Genomic DNA, 16116 nt, shown 5'->3' with positions numbered 1-16116 from the left:
GGAAGGGCTCACGGAGCGCCGGGAGCCGCCGTCCGGTGCGAGCTGCGCCGCGCCAACCCCGGCGGCCGGGCGGGGAAGAGAGCGGAGGATGCGGCCGGTGACGGGAGCGGGGCGCCGAGGAGCGGACTGCTTTGTGTTAGCCAGGAGCGTCTGCGCGGGAAGGGAGCGTGTAGAGGAATCCACCGATAACCCCGCAGCGATGGAAGGGGCCGGCCGCCGCCGGGGCGGGCGCGGGTCCTGTCCTCCGGCGGAGCGCCCCCGAGCTGCCGGAGCGGGGTGCTGGCGGCGGGGCCGCCCAATCCGCGCGGGGCCGGCCCCTGTGATTGGCAGCGGCGGGCGGAGGAGGGGGCGAGCCCGGCTCGCTTACTCTGCCTTCCCCGGAGAGTTTCCTAGCGGGGGCGGCCGGGGCTGCCTTTTCCCTCAGCGCTGCCGGCATTTCCCACCTCGGGGCTGTTGCCGTGCATTGAGCCGGGGGAGGCGGCGGCGGCAGCAGCAGCAGAGAGCGAGGGAGGGAAGCCACCACATGAATCAGTTTCTCACTGTATCCGGCTCCGGGCAGAGGCGGCGACCATAGCGGGGAGGAGGGGAGAGGGGGGAAAAAGCGGCTACTGCAGCAGCAGTGGCGGCAGCAAGGGGGGCTCCCCTTGCCACCTTGCCGCCGAGGTGGGTAGCGGGGGCGCAGCGTGCGGGAAGGGGCCGGCTACGGGGTGGAGGGGTCGCGGGTAGCGGCTCGGGAGTGGTGGGAGGGCAGGGGGTGCTGCCGCCCCGGCCGCGGCTGTAGCCGCTGTGAGGCAGCTGGATGTCGGCAGTCAGCGGGGAGAGGAGAAAAGTTGCCGATGGCGCCTGGGAGGGTGCCCCGCGGGGCGGCGGCGACGGCGTGGCTCCTGTTCCGCCGCTTCTCGCCGTCGCGCGTGGCCGGAGAGGGGCTGCGGCGGGGTGTCCCCGCTGTGCGTGGGACGGGCTGTCCCTCGGGCTGGGGCCGGAGGGTTTGGGCCGTGTTGTTCTTCAAGTTCTCTTTTCGCTCCCGCTTCGTTGCTCCGCGATTGTGGGTTTCACCGTAAGGGTGAAAATACCGCCATCAACGTCTCCCTTGTTTTCCTGGGTGAGCAGTCCGAACAGCGCAGTTCCTCCGGTTCCCCTCAAACCTCTCCCCCCACCCCCTCCTGCCGTCGCGGACAGCGGTCGGGGCGGGCCGGCCGGTCCCTCTCCCCCGCGGCGGGGCTGCGCTCCCTGCGCCCTCCGTTCCCGCGCGGCGCTGCCGGCGTGCTGCGCGGCCCCCCGCGGCGCTGTGCGGCACCGTACCCGCCGGGTCGCGCGTGTGCCTGGCGTGGCGCCTCGCGCGGTCCCTCCCTTCCCACGCGTGTGTGTGAGAGTGTGTGTGTGTAGGGGAGCGCGCTGTGGTGTAACGCTCCCCCGCCCGCCGCCGCCTCGTGTGAGGACAGGCTGTCACGTTTCGTTTCTTTTCCTCCCCCAGGTGCCGAAGGACTGGTGCTCGCCGAGACGCAACTGAGACGTTTGTCCCCCCCTCCTGGAGCTGCGCGGCCTCAGCTGCCAAATGCGCGGAGAGGAGAGACTTTTGCTCAAAATCCCCCGATCGTAAATATACAGAAAGCGGAAGAAGAGCCACTGCCGAGCAGCCGCGGGAGGAGGGGAGGGGGACAGCAATATTGTTTCTGCTGTAGTCAGGGAGGCTGATGGCGGAGTTTGGCGGCGGTGGCGGCACCGGCGGCGGGGGGCTCCCTTCCTCCCCGGGGCCGGTCCAAGGGAAGGTGGCCTTCAAGGCAGGAGATGGGGAAGGAGGAGGCGGAGGAGGAGGCGGAGGTGGCAGCGGCGGCGGGAGATGCCACTTTGACAGTGCAGGCAGCCGGGTCTCCAACGGGGACTGTGCCCTGGTGGGAGCCGGCGAGGAGCCGGGATCAGCTCCTCCTGCAAGCCCGGAGAGCAGCAGCAAAGAGAAAGGATTTTCCACCAGTCAACAACGAGAAGGCAAACCCGGCATCCCCCGGAGAAGCAGCATAATTAAGGTAAGAGCACTTGCTCCTCCCCATCAAGGTCTTGGCTCTTTCTCTGTGACAGAGGCAGGGAGATGGGGGTGATAGATTTGGCTCACAGACCCTTGGCTCTAGATGAAAGGATAAGCATCTTTTTTTTTTTCTCCTGTGGTGAGGGGACTTGATTTTTCCTTTGTCAGAAGTGGACAACAGTGTGGGGATGGCTTTACACACATCCACGCTTGGGGGTTGCGAGGGCATCATGTTTTGATGATTATTAAAACAGAAGGCTATAACTCCTGTTGGAGAAGGCAAGAGAAACTAGCAGGCTTGTGAAAAAGACAACATGGGCACCAGTCTGGCAGGGAAAGGCATGGATTACTCAGTATCCTTGTTATTTGGGATGCACCTGTGCAGAGCAATTTGGTGGCTCCATTGGCTTGTGTGTGTGACAGGCACACAGCAGGTGATGAGAGATTCGGGATCTCATTGGGCTGGGGGTGGGAGAAGGTAGAATAGGGAGCATTCTTCTTGTTAAAAGTGACAGCTCATTTAACAGTAGCCTGTGTTGTACTTCACCTATAGAAACATCTTTATTTATGCTTTGGTCTGCATATTCTGAATGCAAATGTTTCAGCTTGAAAAGTAGGGGGAACGTCAATGGTAGAATATAGATCAGTGGGAAAAGGAATTGGAGGGTTTATTTTTATACAATTATTTATACAAATACAGTTGTTCTCTTTTCTTAAATCCACGGTTCCTGAGAGATGACACTTTGTCTTGGTTTAGCTTTCCTAACTCTAGTGAAAAGGTTGAGAGACCATAGAGAAATTACTCTGTTGGTATAACGACTGTACTAGCTGTAAAATGAAACACAACTTCAAGGACTTAAGAACTGAATTTAATCAAGATCAGCAAGATCAAAATCAAGCTGGATTTGTTGTCCTCTTAGATATTTATATACCTCCAAAATCAACGTATGAATCTTTATTGGCTGGATGGTAGAAAAACATGGGTGGAAATTCAAGACTGGTAGTGTATCTCAAGTTGTGTTACAATCTCTTGGACCTTGCTATGAAAACCAAGGGGAGAGCAAGGGCAGTCAGCAGTGGAACACATTTGACAGCCTGCTCCCACCCTTCCTGTTCGAGCAGTGATGTTGGGTGTGTACTTTTGTGTGTGTGTGTTAAAGAAATTATAACAATAGACAAGGGGCAATGGAGCTTGGGGTTGGAATAACTTAATATTTACTGTTTTTGCCAGTGATTTTTTTACAGGTCTGATCTTTCCTAACACTGTTGTTTTTTCTGTGGTAGCCCAAGGAAGATACTGGTGGTGTTTGCAGTGTGTATCATGCCATTATACTACTTTGTAGTGCATGATTTGATCATACAGCAACCTTCTGCCTCTCTGGGGACCAAACAAGGATATAATACCTAGGGATGTGATATATTAAGGTCAAGAAGCATGAGATAAGGAAATATGTTTTGGATTACATTTCGTGAATACCTAAGTCAAGGTTCTTGGTTTTTAGAGAAATGATAGCACTTTGGAATATAAAATTATTCAACTTTCTGGTATTATTATAGATGAATACCATTTTGCAGATGTGAACCGTAATCTGTTTAGCTGCGAAGAACTGATTACTACAACTTTTGTGTTATCATTTGAATAATTATGACATGACTGGGAAAATCTGACAACGATACTTTTAAGGTTATGTGATCGATACTTATTTAGGTATGACTTTTAATACTTCTGGGAAAAATCACTCGTGTTCATATATACTGAATTTTCTTCTACATGCTAAGTTCAGCAGTTTGCAGGTAATTTGAATTTAGTTGTGTAGGTGCCTAGTTTTTGATGTGAAACCTTTTGGAAAATCTGGTACGAGTATTAAACCTTAAAGTGGTTCTTGTTATCTGCACTTGCAGAGCAAAAGTTTGTAAAACAGAGTGGAAAAAGTAAAATGTTATCTATTTTTGTAAAATGTTCCTGGAGTTTTAGTAACTTACACCAATGATGTAAAACTGGTCTTAAAGAATATATGGAGTAACCTCAGGAAACAGGTCTGTGCCATGCAGATGCAGATTTCATACCTTCATGCAGAACACAACATTGTTAGCTGATCTGTAAAATGCACATTTATGGAATATCTAATACTTGAAATATTTTGCCTGCTGATTACTGTGTAGGCTTTTGAGTCACAAACAGAAAATTGATGTTTGAATAATAGTTCCAGTGCAGATTAAATTCTTCAGAACTGTACTTCTTCAGAAGCACAGAAATGTGTTTTATTTTGGTTTTAGTCTGTGCTTCCATTGGATGTCTATTTTCATAACTTTTCTCAGAGCTGTTGCTGCCTTTTTTTCCTTTCCTTTTTTACTTGCAGGTCTCTCTTTTCTCTTTTTTTCACTGGTTCTGTATTTTTTCTTTCTATTTTTATTTATTTTATGCGCCTGCATAATTTTGGCTTTTTCTTTCTTCGTTGGTACAAGAGGATGTGCTCTTTGAGGTTGAAGTGTCAGCTAGGATGATGACAGGTGGTAGGGCCACTATTACTGGAAAAACTAATATGATCTTCATACCATGGTAGTTTACTTGGCCTTTCACTCTCATATATAAGCTGCATTTAGGCTGAAAGTGTTAAAGATTGTACCCTTCATTTGTAGCAATTTTCATGGAATAGCCTATTTCATTGCTTACCTTTGCTGAACCAAACTTGAGGGGTAGGGACTGCATATCTGTGTTTATAGAGACTTTTCCGCTTTCTATTTCTAATTCTCTGTGTTTACGAGATTACGATTTGTCAGAGGTGATAGTGACAACACATTTTGCGTTCATGGGATTTAGGCTCTTCAGATACCTGATTTGTGAACTAATCTATGTACCACTTATTTGTACGTAGTGGGTTTTTTTTGGTCCCTATTTTGTTTTTCCACAATCTTTTCCTTGGTTTCCTATAATACAATTTCTGACAACAGTTCCTCTAATATTCTGTCAAATGAATTTACAGTGAGTCCATCTTGCAGTTCAAAGTGGATTTCAGCATCCTGTGAACTATTTCTCTTAGGTGCTCTGACAGTTGGCAGTGGGCTTGCTTTATTTTTATGTGAGATAAAAACTTCTTTCTTAAAGAGACTTTGAGGTGGTAGGAGTTTGAGAATCTTTAAGGCAGAAAATGACATGTGGTGTATATTTTTCCTGAGAGCTGCTTGCTTCCAGGGGTCTCCAATAAACACTTACAGAACCTCAGAGTTTGTCAAAACTATAGACCTAGACAGAAAAAGATCCAGCAGGATCTGGATTTATCCAGCAGGATAAATATGTCTGTATTAGGAGAGGTATTACAGTAATAAAATGAGAAGAGAGACACTTTGGAGAGACTGCAGTTATTTAGGAAGACAACAAAGAGAAGTACATGGAGAAAGGTGGCTTGGCATTCTGTGAGCAGGAGAGTGTTCTTATCAACATGTGTCTGGAAGCAAAGCCCAGGGAATTTTTTTTTGCGCATAGTAATACTGAGCTTGGTGTCAATAATTTTTTTGGCCGATAACTTAAACAAATTCATATCTCCCTTTTTTATTCTGGGTGTAAACTCAAGCTTTCATTTTGTAAAGTCTTACACTTGCTGAGCTTTGGCAACTCCTAAGTTCCAAAGTCTGTGAGAACAGAGGAGGAAAAACCAAATTTAGCAGGTAGATATTCTAGGGTATAATTTTCAGCAGAGCTTTGCTTTTGAAACTAAACATGCTTATATCTGTGTCGTTCTGCGACTGGGGAGTTCTACAGCATATGCACTAAGATCTTCTTTTTCTTATTAAAATGCCAGAAGATGTTATTATCTCATTCAGTCTTCTATGATCTCTAATTCATACTGTATACCTATTTGTATCAGGTGTACAAAATATGAAATATGGAGAACGTTATGCAGTATTTTCTACCATTGTGATTGTTTTAAAGGCTTTAATAGAGCCTTTTGTGTTCATGGTAAATTCTAAAGTAGTATTTTCAGTAGGTCTAGGTTCTCTGCAGTCCTAAATTACCTTAGCCACAATGGCATGTTAGCAAGTCTTTGTGGAGACCCAGGAATAGATCATGCATGTTCAGTTTCCATCTAAAAAGATATAAAGGAGTTAGGTTGCTGGAATCAGTTTAAGGTATATGAAATTACCTGATTTTCAGTCATCTTTCATATTGGGAAAGAAACCTGTGTAGTGATGCTCTTTTATAAATATATATATATATATATAAAGTATTTCTGCCCGAGTAACTTTTCAATGTGCTGGACACTTTCAAGTAAACTTGATTGAGCAGCAACAGGCTCAAAGGTGGTAAGGCTCCTGAAGTTCAAAGAAAACAGTAGTGTAGGGGAAAGAAGGACAAAACTAGCATGTACTTTGTTTCTCCACGCCCTTTCCCCTTGGAAACAGAAAGCTACACTACGAGCTGAATTCCTCCTAGTTACAGAAGATCCATGTGGAAGGAAGACAGGAATGTCCCAACAACAGAAGATACTTTGCTCAGAGCACATATGTTAAATGACACCAAAACTGACACCACAAAACCAGCATATATATTTAGGAGACAAGGCTGTGATAGTTGAGCTACTCCTACTCTTACCTTGGGCAGGCTTTCAACTAGACAATCGAAGCGTAGATTTTTCTGAGCTGTTTCTGGATTTGTTTTTTTGTTTCTTAGTTTCTTCTTGTTGATTTAGTGTAGATCTATCTAATCTGTTTGGTTTGTCAGATAGTATGAGAGATCTGCAGCTCCATAAATCCTGGAGCTTTCCTTTAGAGGATACTTTCTCTTTGATTTATTGGACTCTCAGCTAGACTATAGAAGGTTACCAGCACCTAGCAGTGTTTGTATTCCTCCTCCTTCATCCCATACTACCTATTGTGTACTGACTTCCTAATTTAAAAAAAAATTGATCTATATTTTAAAACAATATTTGACACCATATAGTACCTCCCTAAATCATGTTTTCTGTCGTATAAACGCTGTATACCTTAGGTGTCTGCATATGGTATATATACATTAGACGTATATATCAGGCATTTTACTACTTGTTAACAGTGACACTGGACTGGGATATGTGTTAGGTCACAGCCACTCAGTGGGTATGTTGTGCATTTGGTATATATTTTTATTTGCACTATTACTTTCTGTAGACCACAGTAACCAAAATTTTATTTGGATATATGTAATACTATTAAAAAAACCCCCAAAACAAAAGGTGTTTGTAGAAATGGGTACATGACAATATTCACTTTACCCAAGTTCAGCATGTAATTTAGTTAGCTTACTTACTATAGCCCATGAAGAAAAAGTATTTTTTCCAAAAGATGACTTGGAGTGGGAGCTTAATTTGGATGAATTCAGCTTCTCTGACTTTTCTTCTGGAAGAGCTTACCTATTTCTGTTGACTAAGTAAAGAGCTTGGCTAGTGTGAATAATAGCAACTCTTTCATGGCCTCCACCCCCAAATCCTTAGAATATCCACAAAAAATGTTCAGTCTGTTCAGTGGTGGAAAAAAAACCCAAACCAAATTAATGAAATTTAAAAATCATTATGAATACCTGTTGAGGATTTTTGATGCCTATTATCAGGCTTGATCAAAGATATGGCTATTAGTTTAGACTTTTTTTAAACTAGGAATTAGAGCAGTGGTCTTCTACCAGTGGCTCACAGATAATACAGTGCTCCCATGATTTGATTGCATTCATGGAAGATTAGAAAATGTAAACTGAGACTGACAGGATAAGTTAATTGCATAGTTTCCCAGTCTTTGCTGGTCCATGCGTGATAGTGACATAGGTCTTTATATTATTCTCACTGACTCTATTTAAAAAAAAAACCTAAGTAATATTTGCCGATTGTCTATCTTTAAAGGCCAAATTAACTTAAATCATGTATTAGAATACTGGTGTATTTATTCTAAAATATTTATCTTTGGACACTAATTTGGGATTGTGTTCAAAATTCAGAAATCTAAATATAAACAGACTAACAGGTAGATTTCAGGGGAAGAAAGGTGTATAATAATTTATGTTTAACATACATGGAGAAGAGAAAAATATGATAAAAAGCAGCAGCGTATGTGCATTGAAGAATGTTTAAAAATAGGGCTGGAAGAGACCTCAAGAGGTCAGCCTACTCTTCTCCACTGCTCTGTTACACGATCAACTGTTAATAAATTTTGCTATGATGCTCTTTGTCTTTTAATCACCTTTTGTTTGTGATCCTTCTGTGCAGAACTGCTGGCTGATTTATTCCTCTCTGTATATGGGCAAAAGCAATCATCTGCACAGAATTTAAAAGCTTTTATTTGTCCTCCTGACTGTGTTCTAATTATTTCAGATCATATCTTCAATTTGTCAGGTTCTTTTCTGATTTTAACTTAACATCTAATGTGCATGCAGCTCTTCCATCTTCAGGTGAACAGCCAGATATAACTAAGCTATCATTTCCATCATGCAACGATATGTGATTTTTTTTTTCATGAAATCATTGTGGTTTATGGGGTTTAAATATAATTTCAAATTCTATACTCCATGGTTAAATTTAAAAATCAGTTATTTTTACTCTTTACCACCTTAAACTGGGCAATATGGTGTTGTAGAATCTGGTTCAGAAATATAATTTATGAGAAAATGTCTTCCCTTCTAAATTTATTAAAATAATGGTAAGTATAAATTTATAATATACTTAATAGATTGCAGTGTTGGCATGGAAAAGAGTGCTTTGAAAGGGGCTGGTTTGTTTCTCTTTAAGTGGAGTAAGTAGCAAGTGTCATCCTTCCCTGTTTTGCAGCTGTGTCTATAAAGACTATCATTACTGTTTTACGGTAGATTTTCACATCTGGCATGCCTTTTCAACATGGGGTAGTGCCATCACTGTACTTACTTCTGCCTGTTGTAGGAGATGATGTATGATCCTTTGGAATGATATGTTGCCCATCCTCTTCACTGCAGTACATGTCTTTATTTCTACTTAACTAGTTGCTTTTCAAGAACTGTTGGTATAGACTCATCTGTCCCTTGCTTCTGAAGAGGAGCATGCCTGAGTTCACCCACCTCTTGCCTCCTGGACCTTGACCTCACGAAACATCAATGTTCAAGACAGTGGAGAGTGCAATATAGCATGTGACTGGAAATCAGCAGTACTGTGGCTCACAGTGTTAACTGGTGCAGCCTTGGGAAAGTTAAACAGATGTGAATAATTTCTGCCTCTCCTGGGATTTCTTTTAGTGTCATTTGACCCTTTGGAATAAGTAATAAAATATCCTTGAGTATTTCAGATTTCATACTGCGTTCAGGGATCTTTTCAGATACCAAACATTCATGTTCTGGCAATTGCAGTACATAGTTCATAAGCGCAGGCAGACAGGAAGTGCCTTTGAATGAACAAACAAACCAACCAACCCCTTTTTGGAATACTGGCTGAGAGTTTTATAAAATGAAAAATATAAAATAATAAGATACTAAGCTAGATTTCCAAATTTACAGTAAAGATATTTACTTTAATAAAAACAACTTATTTGTGGGTTTTATTTTGGTATAAGAAACAGACACCTTACAAATATATAGCACATAACTGATATTGTGTATTAGTGTCATGACTGATCCGAAACCTGAAAATAGTTTGATATTTCCTCTAAATTATGAGATAATCAGTACTGCAGAAGAAAAAGAACTGCTGCTGTGTTGTTAGAAAGCACTTCCACAGAATTTTCAAGTTCCTTTATGGTTGAGCTTCTGTGCTTATAATTTTTTTCTTTTTCTTTTGTCCTTTCCAGCATTATTATTTTGCCTTCACTACAGAAGGTCACATTATAAAGTTCTGTGCATGCTCTGGTGTGTTAGCATCCATGTAAGTGAACATATCCCCATCCTTTACTGCCCTTTTTATTGTAGGATAGGAGAGGAAGAATGATTGTGAAATTCTGCAGCAGAACAGTCTGCATGGTTTTTGTTTTGTGAAACACCTCTTATGATGAAAAATCCCGGATGCTTTATATATTTCATTACCTAGTTCCCGATGACAAAAGTGTTTAACATTGTCAACTATTTACTCTAACTACATTCCTGAAAATGAAGTGTAAATGAGTGTTTATTTAAATAAAATGATTGTTTATTTAAACAAAATAATTTCATCACTTAATTCTTTGTATTATTAAAGTGTAATTTGGACTAAAAGGACAGGAATTCAGCTCACTGTCAAAGCTTTTGTTTATATAGTTTTCTTCCTACAAGTTATTGTTGGTGTTTTTAGGAGAGGCAGTTGTTTGTTGAGTTTAGGTAACTCCTGTAAGCAGTACTGGAACAATTATTTTAAAAATAAAAAAGCAAACCAGCAACTTTATATACTCTACCATGCTTTTTCCTTTAGTAAATGAGAAGCAGAATGAATATCTTTCATGTACGTGAAAGATACTTTGAAAAAGTCTCTGAGTTGCTGAAATAATACTTACATTCATTGCAATATTTATACCTTTACAAATACATACATTTTTGCTACATAAGGCAGGAAAAATTCAGTAATAGTTGGAAATAAATCGCTTCAGGAAGTAGCTTGAATCAACTGAAATGTATTGTGTCATTTATAGAGAATGGTCACTAAATCAGGTTTTTTTTAGATATGCTGATAGCAGATTGTTGCAAAAAGCATTTCCAGTCTGAATCCTAAAGACTAATATTTATGTGAAATGAGAAAATGTATTTAGTCATGGCATGTTACTACCACATAGTGGAGAAAGCTAGACCAGACATAAGTTATTTGAGTTCGGATGGTGTTATGATTTTCTTGCTTTTGAAGAACCCCCAAGAGCATTTTATGGCTTGTTGGATGTACTTAATTTGTTAAACTCCATCTCTCCTATATATTCTCTTTGTTCTCCCCAATGGTAGTAGTTGCAGTGATGCATCTCACAGCCATTGTTTGAGGTGGACCCTTTCAGCTTTTTGTTCTTCATCTTAAATAATGTGTACCATGTGCCTCACACTTGGTCTTCTTCAATGATGGCCAGCTTGATTTGGAATCTGCTCTGAGAGTGGTGGTATCGTGCAAAAGCACTGAGTGCTTTTACACGTGTTATCTTTTTGGTATTTTGTAGATTTAGAAGTAAGGTTGTGTAAGAGTGCGTAACATGAGTCTTTTACGATCCTGCTTGACCTGGTTCCGGTTTCTGTCACCTTGTCTATTGTGTCACCCTCTCTGTCCCTCCCCTTCTTTGATCTCTCTCCATCCCTCATGCAGCTTGGCGTTTCTGCTTCAGCTGCAGAGACCACAGACTGGCCATACTCTGCTTTTCTTCTTCAGCTTGTGGAGATCCGTGTCTTCCTAGCAAAGTGCTAGAACAGAGCAGAGCTCTCTGCGTGGTGTGTGGAATACTGCAATAATTCATGTCTGCTTGTGAATCCCCAAAAAGGAGGAACAGAGCACAGGTTCCAGTGCAAGGCTGTTGACTTTCACAGTGAGTTTAAGTCCCACAGGGTTTGAGGCTTGAACTTGCGATGAAGGCTGACTACATAGCTTACGGTAGATGCATCTGTTTCCCCCCGTCTTCAAAAGTTGCCAGCCCTTGTGAATTTACAAAAGGCTGCCCTGGGTTGGACCAAAAGTCCACTTGACTCATTAGCTTGCCTCCAACAGCAACTGCTATAACATAGAAGAATAGAAAGAGCCTCCTTTCCTGGCATCGGCTCCCAGCCTTAAGTGATGTGGATGGAGCTAAGACATCTTTGTGTTTAATAATCCATATGGGTTTTTTTCCCCAGTAATTGTCAAAGGCCACTTTGACTTTTGTAAGCTTTTCACCACTGAAACGGCAGTTTCTTAACTACGTGTTGTGTGAAGAAGTCCTTTTCTGTCTGGTTTTACCTTGCAGCTACTTACTTGTTTACCTGCTATGCCCTTGTTCTTGTGTTAGAACAGATAACAAACAATTGTTTTATACTTACTTTCTCCATTCCGCAAATGAGTTCAAAGTTGTTCATCACATTTGCTTTATGTCATCTTTTTTTTCCAGGCTGAAGAATCTTAATGGCTTTAGTTGTTCCACCTGTTGATGCTTTTCTGTGCTTTTTTCATTCTGCTGTCTTTTTATGTATTTTTCCTTCCATTTTATTAATTTTTTGCAGTGTGTGACTAAAATGGTATTCCAGATGTGTGCCAGACAAATGTATAAATCCACTATGGCATAATGAATGTTTTGCAGTGTTGTGATACTAAGTTGGACTGTAATTTATTTATTTTTAGTGTTGTCATTATCAAAGATTTAAATGGTATTACTGTCACTAATTGGCAATGGGAGAGTGCTGTTAAAACCTTTTACTAAATATTTAAAACATTCTCTTTGAAGAACTGTGTAAGAATGTGCTGGTGATGATGCTTGTGTTGAAAGTGGCTGGCATTAACATCTTTGCAGGAGACTAATGTTTTGTTAGAAATCTTTTAACACGTTATAACATCTTTTTATGGTACTGGCGACACAAAACATTGCTGATTAGCACATCTAGCTTCTAGCTATGGTCAAGTACATTTGTTTGCCTAGTAACAGAATAAAATAGCGTGGACATTGCATAAAACTGAAAAATGCAGTACTAATACAAGTGCTTTCATTTTATAATAAGCTGTTAAATGTGAAAAAGGAAGGACCTTTGTTTTGAAATGCAGTGTGGTGGTATTTTGGATGTCCTAGATTTCTGGATTTTAAGATTCTTGCTCAACACTTATGTTAATGGATTATTTTAGCCAATCTTTTATTTCTTTTTCTTTTATAATGTGTGAGGATCTTCAGGACACCTGTGTCAGAGTCCAGAGGAGCCAAGGCAGCATTTCTAGTCTTTAGGAAACTCATACAAAGTTTAACAATGAGATCAGGTAGCTTCCTGAAAATGGAAGAGCTTCTAATGTTTCACCTCAGAGAAGAATTCGTCTGAGGATTAAAAAGGTTATTAAATGGTTACAGTAAGCAATGAAGGATAAAAATAACTAGAAGATTTTAGGTCCCACAAGATTGGTACAACAGCATTATCTTGGAAGGAAATCCCAACACTTTGTCACTTGAGCTGTTGAAAATAGAAATGGTGTGAAGTATCTGCTAGGATGTTCTCCTGAGTTTTTCTTAGGGTTATCTCCTTTTGTCTCCCCTTCCCTCCCCCCCAGGTTTTTTTTTTTTTTTTTTTTTTTTGTGTGTGTGTGTGTGTGTTTTTTTTTTTTCCCCTTGAGGAGGAAAATTGCTTTGTTTTCCTTTTCCCTTCTTCAGAACTTTCTGGCTATTGAGGAGTAATACTGATTAGCCTCTTCCTTCTCAGTTGGGCTCCTGTGTTGAGACAGGAGAAGACACTTTTGTTATTCCTGAATCCTCATGCTTTTTTGTGTCCACTTTGTGATACAGTCCAGTGCCTGTCTCATAATTTCTGAGCATTACTGTCAGCAGCATTATGTAATTCTTAAGTTTCAAAGCTTCAGATAATTCTACTGCTTCTTTTAAAATGTCTGTTTATGTGTTATTTTTCTTCTGTTTGAAAGTGAGACACACTCAGTTGGAGTAACGGGAATAGAACTTGACATGGATTTATGTTGTTTTATATGTGGAAATTAATATTTCTGTCCATAAATATTGAACTTAACCTCCCAAAATAGTAGTTTAGGAGTCCCTGCCTTGCCAGGAGAAAATTGACCTTTTTTGTCCTGGTAATTGCTGAGGAATTTTTATATTAACCAGAAATCATAGCTCAAATACATACTTTCAGTATGGTCAGCTACAACAAATATATTTTTTTCTTCCACATCTAATCCCAAATTCAACTCTGTCCTTTGTGGATATATAAAATTAACTATAACCATTTGGGAGGGGGGGAAGGCAAGTGAGATGAAAAAGAGCCTCGTGATTTAAAGCCTTGGCATCTAAAAATTGATTTCCAAGATTAACCACTTGCCACAGACCTAAGAATCTTGAATTAATTTTATTTTAAAAAAAATTAGATTCTAATGTTTGTAGTACAGTCTGCAAGCAATCCCTGCATGTATTGGAAATACTCTGAAGTGAATAATTATTGAATTTATTTCAAGTTTTTCTCACTTTTTCTGGTGAATTTCGTAAAATTACATTATGGAATACCTTCAACTAAATGCATCTTTTGATAAGAAAACATACCACTTGTGATTTAACATTGTGCCTAATTGTCTGCCATGAAATAGGTTTTATATTAATTCAGTAGATGGTTAGAGTACTTTATTAAACGGTACTTGTGGAGAAATAAGAATTTTCTAATGTGTTCTGTTAAAATACAGCATAGTTGTTCAATGTTTAAAAAGTTTTTGTATAAAACAAACACAAGTTAAATTATTTAGTATATAAAACAGAAATGCAGAGTGTTACGGTTTTTTCTGTTTGGTTCAGAGCCTACCCCTATGTCAGTAAATTTTGCAAGAGTCAAAATTAATCATGGTGAAGGCTACTCCTTACTTCTTTTTGGTTTTGTTTACTACTTAAAATATTTAGAATACAGTTCTGTATTCTAGAAATGCATGCCTTGTAACCCTTCCTTATTTTAAATGTCTGATCTGCACCACTTACTATTGTTGATGGGAATAAATCATGGACTTCTACTGCAAACTTTTGTTTGCTGCTTTGGTTATGAGCCAGGTGGGTCTTGTGTTTGCTTACTGCTTTATTCCAGGACTTTTCAAAAATGTAATACAGAGTGAACTCTTGGTCCATTGATTTAAAAATCTTACATAATTGTTAACAATACAGTTGTATGAACCTTTCTCTTTTTACTTGTCTGGAGGACATCACTAACAAGCTTTTGGAGGTCCTTGCAGAAGAATGTAAACAGTATTGGTCTTGCATAGATCAGCTGTTTACACAGTTTAAAGCCCTTCATAACCTTCTCTATCCTTGAATTCTGGTTGTGTTCAGGACAAAACCAGTATTACTGAATATTCCTGTCCATGAAGTTGACTTGCAGTAAGTCCTCATGAAAAGCAGGCTCATAAGCGTAGTACTAATTTCTTCCGCCCTGTCCTTGAATTTCTTGGGACTCTGGATCTGATCAACTATCTGTTGCTGGATTTTCTTCCTTTGTTGATTGATTGCCCAGTTGCTTTAGACAGTGTATGCTCTTTTGCTTACTTCACTTGTCCTTTCCTTTGGTTTAACTGTAATGAAACCCTTTAAGAGAAATTATATGAAGTACGTGTTTTGCATTCCTATTATGTTTACCTACAGTACTGTCTAACCTTAATGTTCAAAAATCACAAGTCCTCAAACTTTGTTGTTTGTTTGTTTTTTTTAAATCATAAGACATGAAAATTAATGTATCGGTTTCCTTTCAGTGGTCCTTTGACTGAAGCCATTCTGCACGTGCTGCATATTTTCCAATTCCTGGCATAGGAATGTATGAATACATATAAAATTTAAGTTAACTTGGAGACGCTGAGATATAAGTATCCTTAAGGACTTTAATTAAACACAAGTATCATGAGATTTGCCATAACATTTGGAAGACCATTTGATTATTATACAGACAGCTGTTGTCTTGGGCAGATAACATTAGATAACAGACTATAATACTGATAAACCATTTTACTTTTTATTGGTTCACATACTTGGTCTTATTCTTCTGTTTCTTAGTTTAATTTTTATTTTATTAGCAATGTTCTAACATTTATTTTAAGTAGTTTCAAACTCTTAGAAAGATTTCATGAGTTTTGTAGTTAATTGTCTCATGTTTAGTTATGTTGAGGAAGAATGTTAACCGTTCTTTAAATTGATCCTATATTAAACTATTTGTTTCAGCAATTTGAGAGCAATTACCATATATTTCCAAATTGTGTTAGAATAGAGGCCCTGTAAGCTTATCCACATACTGTGGTGATAACAGGAATCAGATACTCACAGACTTCTGTTTAGCTGACTATTTATGAAAATTTCTCTAGTGGAAAAGAATTTAGGATAAACAGTTCTACAAAATTCTCAAAACTTATAACCAGTTACAGAAATCTGAGGACCTAAACTATACCAGTTAAAAAATAAAGTTCTGATAGTTAAAAAAATCTTAAAAAGCTGTTCTTGACAGGCAGAACTTCGGGGAGGGGGGGAAAGAG

At 40.2% G+C, this 16116-nt stretch overlaps 1 protein-coding gene across 4 annotated transcripts in view; it reads left to right on the top strand.

The window, feature by feature from the left end:
* Positions 1 to 352: 352 nt before the first annotated feature.
* PLCL2 (phospholipase C like 2) overlaps positions 353 to 16116 on the top strand; it is a 111990-nt gene continuing 96226 nt past the window's right edge. For 2 of the 4 annotated variants that reach the window (XM_075745862.1, XM_075745863.1), the window contains exons 1-2: positions 354 to 663; positions 1475 to 2024. In XM_075745862.1, coding sequence (XP_075601977.1) covers positions 1695 to 2024 — 330 coding nt within the window. In that variant the 5' untranslated portion in view covers positions 354 to 663; positions 1475 to 1694. Of the gene's footprint in view, positions 664 to 1474; positions 2025 to 16116 lie in introns of all 4 variants that reach the window. The other 2 variants (XR_012834087.1, XM_075745861.1) reach the window with 2 other exon arrangements.

This window comes from Balearica regulorum, chromosome 2 (genome assembly GCF_011004875.1).
Source record: "Balearica regulorum gibbericeps isolate bBalReg1 chromosome 2, bBalReg1.pri, whole genome shotgun sequence".
NCBI classification, from domain to species: Eukaryota; Metazoa; Chordata; class Aves; order Gruiformes; family Gruidae; genus Balearica; species Balearica regulorum.
Note: the sequence above shows the minus strand (reverse complement) of the source record. Positions and strands in the feature narration are given on the sequence as shown.